The sequence below is a fragment of the Colletes gigas genome, unplaced genomic scaffold (genome assembly GCF_013123115.1).
Source record: "Colletes gigas isolate AHSC1104 unplaced genomic scaffold, ASM1312311v1 Colletes_gigas_Sc00002, whole genome shotgun sequence".
Taxonomy (NCBI): domain Eukaryota; kingdom Metazoa; phylum Arthropoda; class Insecta; order Hymenoptera; family Colletidae; genus Colletes; species Colletes gigas.
In genome coordinates this window covers 1,878,799-1,896,608 of record NW_025106631.1, presented here as the reverse complement: position 1 = coordinate 1,896,608, position 17,810 = coordinate 1,878,799, and the positions used below count along the sequence as shown (strand labels likewise).

General features: G+C 40.2%; 1 protein-coding gene across 1 annotated transcript in view; it reads right to left on the bottom strand.

Annotated features, from left to right (window-relative positions):
* Window positions 1-16,189, bottom strand: part of LOC122400273 (tyrosine-protein kinase Drl-like) — a 90,951-nt gene extending 74,762 nt beyond the window's left edge. Inside the window, exon 1 of the mRNA XM_043401643.1 lies at window positions 16,045-16,189. Coding sequence (XP_043257578.1) covers window positions 16,045-16,189 — 145 coding nt within the window. The remainder of the gene's footprint in view (window positions 1-16,044) is intronic.
* Window positions 16,190-17,810: the final 1,621 nt, after the last annotated feature.

Below are 17,810 nucleotides of genomic sequence, written 5' to 3'. Positions count from 1 at the left end.
CGACGGGTCATCGTCATTCCGTCGCCCGGCGTGCATTACCGCTCTTCGGAGCACTTTGCGCCCCGGCAAGTCTAATATTTTACTAGCGAAAGCACTTTCGCCCGGGCCCATTTCCACAAGCGTGCTAGTTTGTCGAGCCGCGCTACGGAAAATTGTACGCGCGAAAAAACCCACCGACTCGTAAAAATTGCATCCCCGTTGATTGTTTTTTTCTTTTTTTTTTTCTGTCGCGTGAAATCCAAAAGTACGATCATCGTCCGCGCAACAACGATCCGTTTTTATGGCGTCGAACTCGTGCTGGCTCGAAAAGCGGATAGTGGAAATTATAAGCACACCGTTTCGGTGCACGATACTTTCAAAAGTGTTTAAATTACAAACATTTGCTAGTGGACTCATCAGTAAGGCTTTCTAGCAGGCCCTGTCTTAGACGATTGGAATATTAGGAAGTCGTTCGAGCGCTTGTGAGAGCGCGAGCCCTCTGGTGGCGAGCATAGGAAGCAACGCCACATCGCCATGATCGTCGTCCATTAGATCATTGCATGTCTATCGTTTCTGTCTATCGTTAAGTGTTTTGGAGTTTATTATTTCGTATATCTCGTCAACAAAAAGTGCTAGTGATTTTTTGAGAGGCTTCTTGGAACGCCAACTTATCGAAAGAATTGTAATACGAGACCACCGGTTCGATTTTCCGTCGATTTTGTACACGGTCCGCATCCGCAAAGCCGATTAGCTCTCGTTGACTGTATATCCAAATTTCGGGACAGCTCATTTAACCGGCTTAATTGAAATCGTGTTAGTCTTGTTAAGCAGAGACTAATGCGACTATCAAAGCGAACGAAATTTCGCGAAATAACCTTTGTCGGGTAACGTCGGATACGTTTAATGTAATTGTTTTAATTTTCAATCCGTAATAACACGCGTCGAAGCTTCCTCTTTGCAATGGTTTTTGGTTTCGTGTCGATTCGAGCTTCAGTTTTTAAAATATTATCGTTTGAAGGAAGGTGTAATTTAAAAAATTTTTTAACTGTAGTATTTGTATAGTAGATGGAGAATTGCTGATTTGAGGGATCGTAATTGAATCGAATTCGTGCAAAGTAATTTATAAATGGATTAAATAGAAGTTGTGGACACGATCCTCGTGGCACACCGGGTATACCGGCGACCGGATTTGAGAGGACAGTATTGGAGTTGGACAGAAATGATCCACCGAATAGATAACTGGAAATTCGCGAGACTGTGTTGTTTCGAAAGCTCATGGTTCGGAGTTTGTTGATGAGAATCGTACTATTGGTAATATCGAAAGCCTTCTGGAAATCAATGTAGCTAGCCGTCGACTTGTTGTCTTTGTTCAATTGCGTTAGAGACGCGCCGATGCGGAAGCGCGAGGTTTGTCAAAATGGAGCCACGTCGATTACGATATTCGATATTAATATTGATATTTTAGAAACACCAGTTCCAAATCTAAAAATCAAAGCATACGTGGATAATTTATAAAATAGCAATGGAATCAAAACATTTCAATTTAATAGTGTCTTTAACCTCGAACTAGAAATCTAGAAACAGTAAAAATTATCCCAATTAATAATATTCTTCCGAACAATGAGAACAATTACATCGCGAAAGGAAAAATTACTGTTTCGAAAATATTTTCGGTTCGATGAGCTTTACGAGGAATTTCAAATGTTTGGACGACACATTTGACATCGAAAGAGGAATATTTACTGTTGTCGTGGATTAAAATCAGCAATTTTATTGTTAAAAATCTACAATGAATATCTCCGTAAATTGTTCATTCACACTTTGCGGAGGGAATATTACAAATCAGGATTTGTTTCAACTTTTTCGTTCGAAGGGGAAACAGGTTTTACTTTTACAAGGTAATTTAGTACAAATATATAATAAATATCATTATTATATTTAAAAATGATTTTACCAAACTATCGAAGGCGAGCAATTTCATCTGAGATTCGTTTTGAGTATCTTCGAGTCCCAAATTTGGTGTTAACTTCGCTTTTGTTGAAGCTCTGCGTTTAAATATGTATAAATATTCTCTTTCTCTCCCTCTGTGCATCATTTCTTTTATCCTCATTATATTTAACACTAGAAAGACTGAAACTTAGTATACTCATAATCAAAATGACTGCTTTTGACCAATATAGGTATAACACATATACCGGAAATGAAGGAGGGAGGAGGTAACTACAATTATTAATAAACGCATTTATATGTTGTACAAAAAGTCACAAAATTCTAAGAAATTGTGTTTCTAATTGAAATTAAAAAGCAGTCAAAATGACTTCCTTGGGCAATCTAGTGTTAAAAATGATTTTACCAAATTATCGAAGGCGAGTAATTTCATCTGAAATTCGTTTCGAGTATCTTCGAGCCCCAAATTTGGTGTTACCTTCGCTTTTGTTGAAGCTCTGCATTTAAATATGTATAAATATTCTCTTTCTCTCTCTCTCTCTCTCTGTGCATCGTTTCTTTTTCTATATAGACACACGTGCAAGCGTGCTAAACCACTTTGGACGTGATGCGTGCACCATGCGTTTGGCACGTACCATATGTCACGTGGAAACCGATGGCACCTCGGTTCGATCGATGGTACTAAAAACGTCGAGTGAGCTTGATGGTATTCCAACGTAAATAAATCATATTACCGCGCGATATTAATCTTGAATCTTTTATCCCGTCGCGCAATTTTCTATAATTTCAAATCGATTTCCTGTGTACCCTGTCCGCGGAACGTCTAATCGAATACGAACCTCGATGGTCGAATTACGTTTTCGATAACTGCCTCCCAACGACGATAAGAAATACTCAATCATACTACGAAAATTTATTACTATTTATTTGAAACACTAGATTTACGAAAACCATCAATTTTACGGGTGTCTGATTCCATATTTAAAATTGCGGAACGTGTAAATATTATTTTTTAACAACTCATGTTGAATTTAATATAATAATTAAAAGAAAAATATTATTTTAAAGTAATCGTCAACGTGAAAGGTATCAATAAATATACGTGCGATCAATGCTCGTAAATCTAGTGTTAAACACGAATGAGTCAAATTAAATATATTTTTATTTCCTTAACCCCTTGTTTTACCATTTAATTTCCAACTGTGCGTGACAAAAGCGACACCAAGGTTTGGCCCGGTAGACTTATCACGTCTCTGAGACGCCATTGTAAGCTAAGGGGTTAAAGAGAATAATCAAATTCTTACTCTTCGTTTACAGCAATTTTCACGTAACAAATTAATCGAGTATAATCGCTGTACTTGTACCAGGGAGAATTGTTTTTAACACCAATGTTAAAAGAATAATTCTAGCGTAGCTAGGTGAATGGAACGAAAGAACGAGAATTGTTCCTTTGTAAATATTACTTTGAATTAATATTACGATATTTCATTGTTCGTTCCTGCTTGTACAATAATGACCATTCACGCTATTTTGTGATATTTAAATTCTTCTAAGATTCGTGGTGTGTTTTGTCTGAAATGTAAGTTACAAGCAAATATTGCACGATAATAATTTCATACACAAGCGTAATATATCGTACATTACTTCGTTTTCAAAGTACTTCTGCAACCCAATCCAATCTAATCGAATAATGTGTCAAGCAGTAAACGAATAGGAAAAATTCATTTATTCAAAGTCCATGACCAGATCCCTAAACTCCATTTAGCAACGACCATTACTCGTAGCAGTCTCATCGAATGAAACAATTAAGCAAAGTATTTCTCAAACTATCCGAAAGTAACGCGCCATTACTCGAGCATTCTAACGGCGACGAGGTCAGGTTGGGGATTAAAGGAAAATCCCTAATACCGTTTTCCTCGCCATTAGAGGGTTTATTGATCCTGGGATTCTAATCCATTCCAACGAGAACGGTGCATCTATTCCACGCGCATTCGAAATGGAATGCCCGAGGAAATCGAACGAAGCATATTTTTGCGCGGAAACGCCGCGGACCCGGTGGCCCGAAATTCCCAAAACATGAAATGATAATCTCGCAATTTCGAATTTATTTATACCGTCCAGGTCCCTCGGGCTAAATACGCTATCACGCTTTAACTACTTTACACGGACGACTGATTTTTAGCAAAAGAGAGCAAACGCATATTCCACTGAAACGAAACAATAACAGATAGGTTTCGTTTGCATTCTGCTTTCTATTTTCGTTGTTCGAAACGACGGTTTCCATCGAATTTTTTTAGTTTCAATCAATCCTGAACCATAATCGTCACCCTCTCTCACACAGTGTTCCTTAAAAATTATATAAGAATAATGTTCATTCATTCATTATTAAACCCTTTAGTACAAAGATGTAAAATAAATTAATTTACAATATGTTGCAAGGATAATCTTAGACTTTCTAATGATTGTTCAATTAAATCTGTTTTAGTGTGTACAAAATTTGCATTACTAATCATTCTATTTACAGAATTCTGAGATCCATACGTAGTGCGGTAACTTTCAGAGTAAAATAAAAAGTGATTTCTTAAATATCTAGATTGAACAATTGAATAATTGTTGAACACGAAATATGACATATGTTAACTTAAGTTCTCTTTTACTTTGATTACACGTGTTAAGAACACTTTAACTTCGACAAATTATCGAGCAAAATATAAATTTAAGAGCCATTTGGTATAGCAACGGTTATTTTTTTCGCTTTTTTATTCGTGAGGATTTATATCGTGGAGGGATATTTCCGGAAACCGCGGGCCTGGGACTTGCCAAACACAACCGATTTGCATACTGGCCAACGAAATTGTCCCGGCAAACAGACGAGCGGCTGATGAACATATATTAATTTGCCGTGCAAACAGACGATCGCGGGAGAGGCTTAACTCGTTTCACCGGATCGACGATATATCCGGGCGCGGTCGCCGCGGGATGAATTTTTACGCGTCTTCCGTCCACCCGAGTATTTGCGTAAATCACGCGCCACCGTACACGCCGGGGTCACGCGTAAATATGCACGGAATCGCCGGGGAAACCTGTTTGCACCTCTACAGGCGATTCCATTGTAATCTTCCGAACGCGTCTACAGCATCTATCGAATGAGTCGAATCAAAGTTGTATCAAAATTTAACGTCAAACGCAATGTTATTGTTAATGGAATTATTTTTCTATTGTTAATGGAAACCTTTACAGATTCCAATTACGCCATAAAGGACATCGGGACATGTTTGTAAATGGAGCAATTTTTTTCATGAAAATTCTACAAATGGGAATTATCACATTAAAAATAATAAGTCTTCTATACTTAACTAAAAAGTGTCTGTAAAGAGAAAGGTGAATATAACATCTTCGTTACAGATAAACGATATTTAAAAAATGGATGAAGAGAAAAATTAGTACTACAAAAGTGTGTGAGTACAAAAATCAAAAATATAATACAGATACAACGTTGTTTATATATTCTATTAGCTCGGACCACGTAAAATTTTACACAAGATTTGAGAAATCTTCAACATTCCACTGTCGATTCGACGTGGGATACCTCGATATCGATGTATCAATAGAAAATATCAAGAGAACGATTTCACATAATATCCATTTCTTATGATATACATATAATCATCGAAATTGTTTTTCCAAGAAGTACCGAAAAATGGTCGTTTTACTTTACCATATAAATTGCATATGCAAAGCACCAGTGCACTCGTCGACGGTCGAATGCATACTGCGCGTCCGTGAGAAGTTGGCGAGTGAAAGTCACGCGAGTCTGATTGGTAGACCCTCCCCCACTCCAGCGTCGATTTGGGCGGAGCAAACGAAGCACCCCTGCGCCCCCTAACCCTTGTTTTGTCCCGCTATGCAACTTCTCGCGTATGCACAGTAGATGGATAGCTCGTTTCCATCGATCACACGGTTTCATATAACCGAGCCTCCTTGCCCGGGGCCTGCAGTCGGACGTCCGGCCGTCGGGGGCAGAAATTTCAAGTTTTTTTCATTGTTCGATTCCGTTCATCCCGCCCCCGACGAGATTTTCCAGTCTTGCGTGACGCCCGGGGAATGAAAGGATCAACGGAGCCGCGAGTGTTCTCGTTCGATGCCCGTTATTTATTACGCGAAAACGCCGCGCGACGGAATCGCGATAAATAACGGACCGCGCGCGCACCGCTGTCGTATTAATTCTTTCCATTCCGCGACCGGCGGCGCGCGATAATGGAGAAATAACGTCTGATAGTAAATCGGCCTGGCGTCGTAAAAATTGTATTTATCAAACGAAACACTCGAATCGAAACGCCCGGACGTAATTCCTTGCTATACGATCCCGGGAATCCGGGACTGATTTCTTTAATGGACTCGTACAGGGTTGCTCTGTTCCAAGAGAATTGTCTTGGAAAAATATAAATTATGTTTGAAGCGAAGAGATAACAGAAACGGGGAATAAAAATTAATTTTGAGTAACGCGGAATTAAAGAATAACGAGTCAATGCAAACTTTATTCGACAAATTGTAAAACGATCGTGTAGATCGAATATACAATGGCGTATGAAGCGAAGAGATGATAGAAACGGGGAATAAAAATTAATTTTGAGTAACGCGGAATTAAAGAATAACGAATAAACGCAAACTTTATTCGACAAATTGTAAAACGATTGTGTAGATCGAATATACAATGGCGTATGAAGCAAAGAGATAGTAGAAACGGGGAATAAAAATTAATTTTGAGTAACGTGGAACTAACACTAGAATTACCGATAATTATAGTGTGTTTATTTGTACCAAAGAAATTGAAACGATAGATACGCGAAGAAATATACAAATGCAATGGAAATAAGTGTTTATATATTCTCTCATAGAAAATTACGATAAATTTTTAAAAATTCAGTCGAGTAAATTTTTTACAATTTTTATTAGAAATTACGAATGGGTCATTTTGGCTGGTTTGATAGTTCCAGTGTTAAAGTATAACACAAATTATAAAACGATTCTATAGATCGAATGTACAATGGCGTATGAAGGGAAGAGATGATAGAAACGGGGAATAAAAATTAATTTCGAATAACGTGGAATTAAAGTAAAATGAAATTTAACGCAGAAGGTTCGTTACAAAGAGGTAATTCACTCTTTATAGAATTAGTAGGAGAATGGTTTCGGGACTTTTACACGTTGTGTATTGATAACAGGATTAAATTAGACTTGGAAAATGTAGATAATGGGTTTGTGATTTCATAATCGGTGGGGTTACGGGCGGGTTAATCCAATAAGCTCGATAAACACGGGCGCGTTCATCGGGAATTTCATCGATGTTTCCTTTTTCGTCGCCGGTAACGTAATTTGCTTAACCGCGCGTCCGACCGCGTTACAGGACCCGACTTTCATAAAAAAAAAAACTGCATTATCCGAAAATCGTTTCACCGCGAAAGTGAATGCGCGTACACGGCCGACACGCGTAATTCGTTCCCTTTCATCCGGGGAGCGCGGTTCACGGTACATTACCAGAAAATTCACTTATTTTACGTCACTCATTTTCGAATCCACATCCGTTGGATTTCCCTGCGATATACGCTTTCTCGCTTAAAATGTCCCTGACAACCTTCAACCCAAAGCAGTGAAGTTTCGCTCGTACCCGGAAAATCGAACAGAAACGAAAGTTTGTAATCGAATAATTTACAGAAAAATATGATCTACCTTTGCGTATTTAAAACAATTATAATTAAATAGTTTTACTGCAATAATCGAGGTCCCACCAGACTAATATTCTTGTCAAACGATTCACAAATATAGGCTTTGTGACAAAAGCAGCGGTGACAAGAGAAGATCGCGGGAACCCCCATGTGGTGAACATCGATCTTGGAGTATCGATCGTCCCATGAAAAAACAAAACACATTGGTTGACAACGAAACATTACATTCAGCTAGAACGTTTCTAAGTACTCGAATGGTAAAACTAAAAATATACAAAATAAAAGTAATCTCGATCTCTCCCTTCGAACGTGGAAACTACCGTATCGTCTGCCTGGTGCGACCCCCCGAATTCTCTAAAATATTTACCAGGTCGTCCCCGTTGAATTATCCATCGATTAAGGAACAAAATTTGAATCTTTCACGTCGTTTGTTGATAGTTTATTCAGGAGATCGGTGTACGCGGCGGTTACGCGTGTCATTCGCGTCGGGTTCCGCCTCTCGTTGCCTGTATCAATACGTAATGTATTTGCACTGGCGTCTACGCGTGTCCTGTATTTATGCGCGTATATATCCGTCGGAATATGTGAATCCACAGGTACAAACGCGCGTTCGCACCCATCCGACCGTGTGCACAAACACGAGACACGGGAGATCGCTCAGCCATAAACCATGGCGGTTTAGGTTATCGTCTGGCCGGATCTACCCGTCGGCAAACTGCTGCAATTTGGCTAACGCTCCTTGCCAGGCTGTGTGCGCTCGTGGAAATTGATAGGACCGAAACGACGCGCCTCTCTCTCCCCCCGCTCCACAGACTCCTCTGACCGCCCTCCAGGCTTTTTGTCAATATTTTTCCATCCAGATCGGATGATTAATGATCGAAATTCCGCCGGAAGACGGCCAGAGTCGTCCAACGCCCGTGTGTTCTCCAACAATCTGACGCGAGTCTGCGCCGAATATATTTACCGCTCGAGGACACCTTCCCCCTCCTCTCAGCGACGCGCTACCGCCCCCTCCTTATCCTCTCGATCTTACAAGGAGGGTCCAAAGACCATTTGGTCCAGATTTTCCACGTTGCTACGTTTCATTCCGTTTACGAAGATTACAAGATCAAAGAATTGACGATTTGTTGACCCTTTGCACTTCAGCAAAGAATTTATCGTTTTAATGTGATAAAATTGTAAGAAAAGATACGTTTGCTTGGAGTGTTTACGATCTATTTTGTAAACGTAGTTGAATCACTGCTGGAGGACTGATGAAAGTTCTATTTGATACGATCAATACATCCCAAATAATAATGCAAACTCATCCGAAGTTTACATTTATATCAACACTGATAAGAAGACCAACCAGTATCAGAAACTTTAATTAGTTGAAATATAGTGGCTAGACAGTGTATTAGAGTCCAACCATGAGCGGCCAAAACATTTGGCGCGATCGTTATTCCTACAGGCGGACATTTATCTTGATTAAGGCGACGTAAGGGGGACACTGGCGAGTAATCCACGCGAAATGTTACGCAGATTTCAACGAAATATCCCGCGTTGGCGGAGAATTTAACTGTTAGTATGAATTTGGTACTGATCGATGGAAGAATTATTTTAAAACTCGTGTTACGGTTCGAAGAGGTCTTCCCTTTGTTTTTGCTAATAATTTAGCATGAATTTTCATGCGCTGTAACGAGCGCTGACAAGGAAGCTCGCGCGTCTATTTCGCTGATGATTTTCCAATACGAGTAGAGCGCATTAAAGCGCAATAAAGTGCCGTGCGCGCTCGTTTGAATAAGCTTTCGTGCGGTCTAATCGTAATGGGTTAAATTTAATAGAGGCACGCGTAGTCGAGTATTTCCCTGGTATTTTCACTCGTGGCTCATACGTTGTTATCCGCGCTGTAAATTTATCTAAACATGCCCCGCCAAAATTTCCCTCGAACGTACCATTTCGAACGAAAGCAAATAATACATCAATTTGAATTTAATTGTCAGAGTTGAGAACACAATAGCGATACTACTTTTGTAGAATAAAATTTCTAACACGAAACTATTATCTCCACCCTTTGAACAGTGAAATTAAATTGCTCTTAAAATTGTAGCATCGAGAAGTTAAAATATAAAATGTACAAAATGAGACTCGATCGTTTATGGACATCTGTTTCTGCTTGAAAATATTAACAATAATTTAAAATAAATACAAGCTACATATTATCTGTCTGCTTGGAAATATTAGCAATAATTTAAAATAAATACAAGCTACATATTGTCTGCTTGGAAATATTAGCAATAATTTAAAATAAATACAAGTTACATATTATCTGTCTGCTTGGAAATATTAGCAATAATTTAAAATAAATACAAGCTACATATTGTCTGCTTGGAAATATTAGCAATAATTTAAAATAAATACAAGCTACATGTTTTCTGTCTGCTTGGAAATAATTTAAAATAAATAAATACATGCTCGTTAATTTTGTTGCATCAATTTTAAAGCACCCTCTTCACAACTTTAAGGGTTGAAATACGTGATCGATGATGTTTTTACAATTCTCCGGTATGTTTGCAACTCTATGGCGGATTCGGGTAACCGATCTCTCCGTGTCGTTTCCAGCGACAAAGGTCACAGCTTTTCTATCGTGCTGGAGTTGTTTCGCGAGTCAGTTCTGACAGACAACGAGAATGAAAATGTTTGTCGGTCCAGACAGAACGAACACACGGGTAAACGATAGCCGTCACGCACCGCCGTGCCTGGGAGCAAATTAAAAATCAATTTCAGGAGCGGGTAATTCGAAAGTGTTCCGACGGACAGAGGGGCGAGAGCCATTTCCTAAAAGTTTGCACGCCAGCTAGCTGGACCCTAGTCCGTCCCTGTATCGCGTGAAAAAGAATACTTTTCGACGCTACGATCGCGTATTTTTGCCAATGATTTAATTAAAAACTGTTTCGTCGCAAATTTCAAATTCCGTCTACGATTCGATCCTCTCGACGAACATTTATTTTTAGAACACTATTCGAGGAGTGATTTTGGGTACAAAAAGAAATCTTAATAGGAAAATAACATTTTTTTCAAAGTTTTCGTTCGAAGGTTTAGTTCCAGAATCAACTTTGAAAATTCATGGAATGTAGATGTAATGGGATACTATTTAAATATCGATGCAAGTGGAAATATCGAATAATAGTCGGACACATCGTTGCTGTATCGCGTAAAAAAATATTTCTCGGCGCTACGATCGCATATTTTTGTAGTTGAATGATTTAATTAAAAACTGCGTCTATGATTTGATCCTTTCGACGATAAATGTAAAGTGAATCCATCGATAGAACATTTAATCTTGGAACACTAAGGGGTGATTTTGGATGCAAAAATAAGTCTAGAAAGAAAAGTAACATTTTTTTGTTCGAAGGTCTCAGTTTTGAAAAGATTCATGGAACATAGATGTAATAGAATACTACTTAAATATCAACGCAAGTAGAAATATCGAATAATAGTCAGACGCCTCGTATTCTATCGCACAGGTGTCCAATAAAGTTTCAAATTCGTGTGCCTCGTAAGTCGAAGCTTTAAACTCAAATATAAACTATACACGAACAACACAATGTAATTAGAATTGTGTTTGCCAATGTTCAAAGACGAGATTAGGGAATCATTAATTGGAGGATAAAAGTGAAAATCTATTCTGGCAGTTTAAGAGAAATTCTGGCCAAATTCTCCAAATGGAAATAGAAAATACACGATTGAAAAAGCTTCCACTTCCAGATTTCTGTCCACGCGTGTAAATTTCAATGAAAATAGCTCGTTTGATCCCCAAGTTCTCGCTGAAATTCATCAGTCTCGACTTCGACGGCCACACTGTGAATGGTTTTCGAGCATAAACTGTCGCGTTGAAAAATGACGCGAGGCTATGCAACTCCAACCCGTTAGTCTTCGTTTTCCTGTTCGCGCGAAGGGACGTCGTCGTGGCTGCTTTCGACGGAAAGAATGGCGGCTTTGGAGTCGATTTCTCAGGTGCCTAAGCGCCCGTGGAACCTAACGGACGACGTAATCCTCGTTAGATCTCGAATACCCGGGTCCTTTCCGTCGTCGCGACCCTCGTGGAAGCCGCGGGTCCGAGAGAGAAAGGGTTGGATCGCGAGGAGCCGATCCACTGGGGGCGAGTTTAGTCGTCGGGGCTCTTGAAAGTCACTTAACTTAGATTGCACCGACGAAATGACTTTAGTTCTCCCGGAAAACTTCGTTCCGCCGGCGGAGCATTGCTTGAAAGCACCGAAAAAAGGGGCCAAACCGGAGGGGGTTGGGGGAGGAATGCACGGTGACAGAGAGCTCGCTGGTACAAGGAGGAGGAAAGAAGGGGGGGAGATCGACGAGGAAGAAGGGAATGCGGTGTACACGCCTTGGCCCGGAGCGTACTACCCCTCCAGGGGGATGAAAATACGAGTACACCTACGATTGATGCCACTCATCGTCTGGATTCGGCACGTATTTCTCGAGAAATTCGTACGGGAACACTGACTAGGTGGACCATTTCTATTTCTGGGGCATACGTAACTGGATAAATGTCGCGAAGTTGCATTTCGACGAACCTGTCACCGGAAAAACTGATTTTTACAGTCGAAAAAAGAACGAGAGAAACGACGTTCAAGGGGTTCTGGCTTTTGTGTTTTATTCTCGAGCACGCGTGAATCTTTAAACGGTTGGAGGCTTTTTCAAACCTCGAAACATGCATTTTTCTTCGTGACGAGACCGATGGCTCGCTCGTCCATTCGATGGTTTTGCATTTTTAACTTTGCTTCTGTCATTTCGAATATTTAAATATTTAAGAAAATATTCGTACAAAAGCGAGCTCTTACAGTGTTGGGTGAAACAGCAATTAGGAGCAATTGGGAATACGTAGCGAACAGGGTGGGGATCATTATGTGTAACGTATGTATTTGCATAAGTGTTCGGGTATTAAACAGCCAAGGCACCGAGGATTGCCCTCCGGGGGGCGTTTAACCGTCGTAAGTTGAGAAAAGCTGCAACTAGCACGCTTCCAGAGTATAAACACGAACATGCTTTATAACATAATCTTCGTGACACGGTAGCTGTTCGTACCGTATATGAAAATTTAAGTAATCTTCACGAGCGTTGAATATCGTCGAGACGAGTAGAGTTACAACGCGCGTTAGCGGGATCATGGACAGGTTACAACATTCCCGGAAGTGTTACAAAAGAGACTGCTACAAAAATTTCGAACTGGTCTACAAACTTTATAATTTTCTTCTTCTATGAATTCTTGATATTTTTCTTTTGATCAATTGTGTATTTTCTATTTCTATTTGGAGAATTATATTGTCAGTGATCAAACTCTTACAACATTCTATAACCTTACAATATTCTATTATTAATATTAGTCAAGACTGATGAATTCCAACGAGAACTCGAGTGTTTTCATACAGACTATTTATACCTATGAACAAAAGTCTGGTAGATATGAGAATTTGGCCAGAATTGCACTTAGAGTGCCAGAGTAGCTGATTTTCACTTTTATCGACCATGTAATAGTAAATAAATAATATTCCATCACTAAGTACACTTGAGAAATCGTCATACACAACCTGTTACTTTAATATTAAAAAGAAATGAATGGCCACAGAGTTTTCGATCGTTCGATTCAGCAGAAAATTGAAACGAGCTTGTCTTTTTAATAATGTATAAACGTATCGGATGCAGGGGCGTCGCTATTAGCGGAAACCCATTAAAAAACGCGTGGATATTCAACCGTAAGACCATCGACAGGGCAGAGACGGGCGACGGAGCCGTTTCGAGTGACGGTCGAGCCGAGATTGGCTCGATTTTCGAAGAGTCACGGACCGTCCGTCCGCTCGTAAATACAGTTATTTCACTTGTTCCTCTTTTCTGCAGAAAACTGACGCGCCAGAGTCGGGCGCGCATAGCCCTCCGTTATACGCGGACGAATAGAAGCGAATGAATCATGGAACCGTAAAGCGATATCGAATGCAATAGAGACTAAGTACATACAGGTGAGTAAATGGTGCTGTGTGCATAGCTGTTGACCACCAAAAACGGACGCCTCGCGCCGCAAATTGCTAAAGCAATTCCAACGATCGCGTTAACCGTACAATTCCCCGTTTCTGCCTCTCCGACTGTCTCTGTCTCTGTTTTTCTAACTGTCGTCCAGTCCCCCACCCACCCACCCCGTTCTTATTTCAATCGATGAACACGTTGCGTGCTCGAGTTCTTTCATTTTTGTCCGTTCGGTTCTTGCGAATAAAATTACCGTTCTTCCTCGAGCATTCGATCTATTTGACATGTAAAACTCATTTCCATTTGTCACGAGATAATTGTATTTCAGACGTAGATATACTCTGTATAGATCGATAATTCGTCGCGAATAACGAGCAGCTCGATTCCGTTTCTATTTAAGATGCACCCCTTTCGACGAGAACGTCCCCCGTAATTTTTTCGCCCCGCTGATCGATACTGTGCCAAGAATCGGGGGACAATCGAGGCTCGATGTGATTTGCACAGGTGCGCATTATTAAACTCGATCTCGTTCTCCACGACCATTGTTAATTCGACAATTATACGCGGCCAGTGACTCTCGTTACCGGTCACGCACAATTGCACCACACTTTCCATTAAAAATCTACGATACGAATTTATCGGGTTACTAAAGTTAAAACTATTCGTACGCAAATAACAAAGGACACGATTATATTTCAAATTAATTTTGTAAGAAATTGTTAGTATCGATTTCGAGAAATAACGTTGCAATTTGCAAATTGTGCTTCATCGTTTCGTTCGAACGAACGTAAAAGTTGAAAACGAATCGTGTATTTCGAATTTCGCCAAACTCGAGCTTCCTTTGCCCGAGTTCTTGACACTCCTATTAAACAATGGCCGTCTGTGTAATTCGTCGCGTTCCATTGTTCCCCGTCTCTCGGACTTTTTCTTTCCGTACCGCTCCTGCTGCGGACGATAACTGAATCCGTTCAACCCGTTGCAATTGTAACGAGACCTGTTAACGAGCGACACGCGCGAAAGCGCTCGTCAAAGGTACCGCTAAGTCCGCGCGTATTTTTAAGTTTCACGCGAAAAAGGAGAACGAATCAAAGCGGCGCGTATCGCTGCTCCCAGTTGGGAACATTGAACGATTGTTTTCTACATTTTCTGCCAGGGGAATTCCTAACGCGAACAATTTCCTACGCTCTAACATTTTTTAATATTTGTTATATATATAGGACCTGCAATGGGCTACAAAATAAAATAAAATATAATAGATACTTAATTTCGAGTACTACGAATTGACGATCTCACAATCAAACAATATTCGCAGAACAATGGACGATGTTTGTAAATTTTCTGCCAGGGAAATTGCAAATGCGAAGAATTTCCTACGATCTAGCATTTTTTAATGTTTGTAATATATATAGGATTTGCAATGGGCTATAAAATCAAATAAAATATAATAGAATATAATAAAATACTTAATTTCGAATACTACAAATCGACGATCTCACAATCAAACAATATTCGCTGTTGGGAACACTGAACGATTGTTTTGTAAATTTTCTGCTAGAGAAATTGCTAACTCGAAAAAGTTCCTACGCTCTAACATTTTTTAATATTTTTAATATATATAGGACCTGCAATGGGTTACAAAATAAAATAAAATATAATAGATACTTAATTTCGAATACTAAGAATCGACGATCTCGCAATCAAACAATATTCGCAGAACAATGGACGATGTTTGTAAATTTTCTGCCAGGGAAATTGCAAATGCGAAGAATTTCCTACGCTCTAACATATTTTGATGTTTGTAATATATGTAGGATCTGCAATGGGCTGCAAAATAAAATAAAATATAATAATTTCGAATACTACGAATCAACGATCTCAGAATCAAACAATATTTTGATATTTATAATATAAATACAATCTATAAAATACAAATACAGAAAATTTAACCTCGAATACCACGAATCGATGAACTCACGAAATTTTCATTCTGCTATTATTGCATCGATTGTACAATAATTAATAATACACTGAACCGAGCAATAGATAAGGCAAATACAACTTGTTAAAAATTGCAAAGGTTAGGAGAAATGCTTGCAAATAGAAAGTCAGCCGCCATTAAGCATTTAAATGTCCTTCCATCCTTCCTTAGTTGTTTATTTATCTCGTGATTAACCTTTAAAGGACATGCTACGCCGTAACGTACTTCCGGAAGTACCTTCCACGTGTTTCTACACGTACCATTACCGTGTCAATTCGATCGAATTCGTGAATGACGATCGCAATAACAGTATGATTTTACCGTATTAGAATGGTACACGATATAAATTCAAGTATACATTTACTGTAGAAAAACGAGGAACAGTCTGACAGAACTCACCCAAGAGCTTCATGACCTGGGACTGGCTGATAAAGATGTTCAAGTATCCATCGCTGCATCCGACCAGGACCAGAAGGATGAAGAACTTGCACCGCAACAGATTGCAATATCCAACACCCCACCTCATTGTCTCACATAATAACATCACTGTACCGTACCACTCGGCTTTCTCCCAATTCTAAACACGTGACAGCCAGTGGGAAATCCAGTCGATCGTCACCGCGCCAGCGAACTTCACACGTCCCCCTTTTACGCGCGAAATCATCGTTCGATAACGAACTTTGACCGCCGGACCCTCCGACGTTTCGCGAACGAACGGGTCACACGATTTTCTAAACCCACCCCTAACCTGACGCGTTAACGTCGAGCCAGTCGAGTAGTATAGATCATGGATCATCCATCGTGCAACGGAGTCTCGCGAGTGTCACATGGCGTGGTGGGCAAACGGGAGAAAAATAGACCTCGGTGGAACGCGGTTCGACGAACCCAACCGTCGTCAGCGTCAGAACGCAACTGACGACCGACGCTCGCGGACACGGAACGCGACACGCGACTCGCGCATGCGCACGCGTACGGGGTGCGACGCCGGACACGCAAACGGCTGACGAATCACTGGATAAAGCACGCCGCGCGTACGTATTGCGAATTGCGAATCGCGGTAAGTGTAAGTCACACCTTCGAATAGCCGATGCACCGCCGCGGGGACGGAAAAACGGACCAACTTCGCCTGGAAATCGCGGAAACTTTTGATACGGACGGGATGGAAGGTTCGGTTCGAGTTACTTCAACCCTTGAGTCGATTATTGGACCCTCCACAAGTTTATACTAATATTGTATGATATGTGTAAATATGAATTTGAAAATTAGTATTTTTTTTAATGCTTTGAAGGTAAACATTAAGTAAAATAATTCAATTGAGTTTCAGAGTCCACTTGAAAAGAAAATAATCAAGAATCGCTATCAGATCGTATTCCTTCGTACAAATTCGTATAAATTTTCGATCGTTCGAAATTTTAACGAAAGTCTGTGATTCGTTACTGGTGCAGGTTGAGAACTCTACCGCTAAAACGTACTGTTTTCCTTACACTCCGGCGACGTTCGCCACAAATGAAAGCCATTTAAACTTTCCACGCTTTCGCATAACGCATTTTGAAAGTTTGAATATTACAAAGTTACGCCCGGCGATACACAGCGAACTAATAATGGTATTTCTGGTAACTGAATGCGCTTAAACCGTCATTTTGATCACTGTAACTCTTTGATATTCGTACGGGACTTGAATTGTAAACTATCGAAGTTTCACCGGCTGAATTTAATTAACTACATCAGCGGAGGATCAAGGTTCTGGAAGTTAGCCATTGTCAGGAACCTTGAACGCGTCTATTTATAGCGTTTTAATACCTCACCCTCGATAGCAATTGACGTATCATAAACCTACGACACTCGTAGTTGATAGCCACACCGAATGTGGGACCTCGGTTTCCCCTCTACATTGTGGCTGAACCCGCCACAGTGGACTGGGGTGAACTTTCTTGGAAACTACCCTATAGTCTGAATTAATTTGCTAATCTGCCCGCCACCCGTATTTGACGGTTCTACGCTGTGCAAAATTAAAACGAACTCGGGTAGAACACGGATCAGCCGCTACTTGCACACGTTTCCGGTCCTCGTTTATTATTAGCGTTTGGCTGATCGTTGGCTGATCGAGAAGAAGATTAACGCGTGTTTAGATCCCCGCTTTAGTTTACAGGTTTCACGCGTTGCTA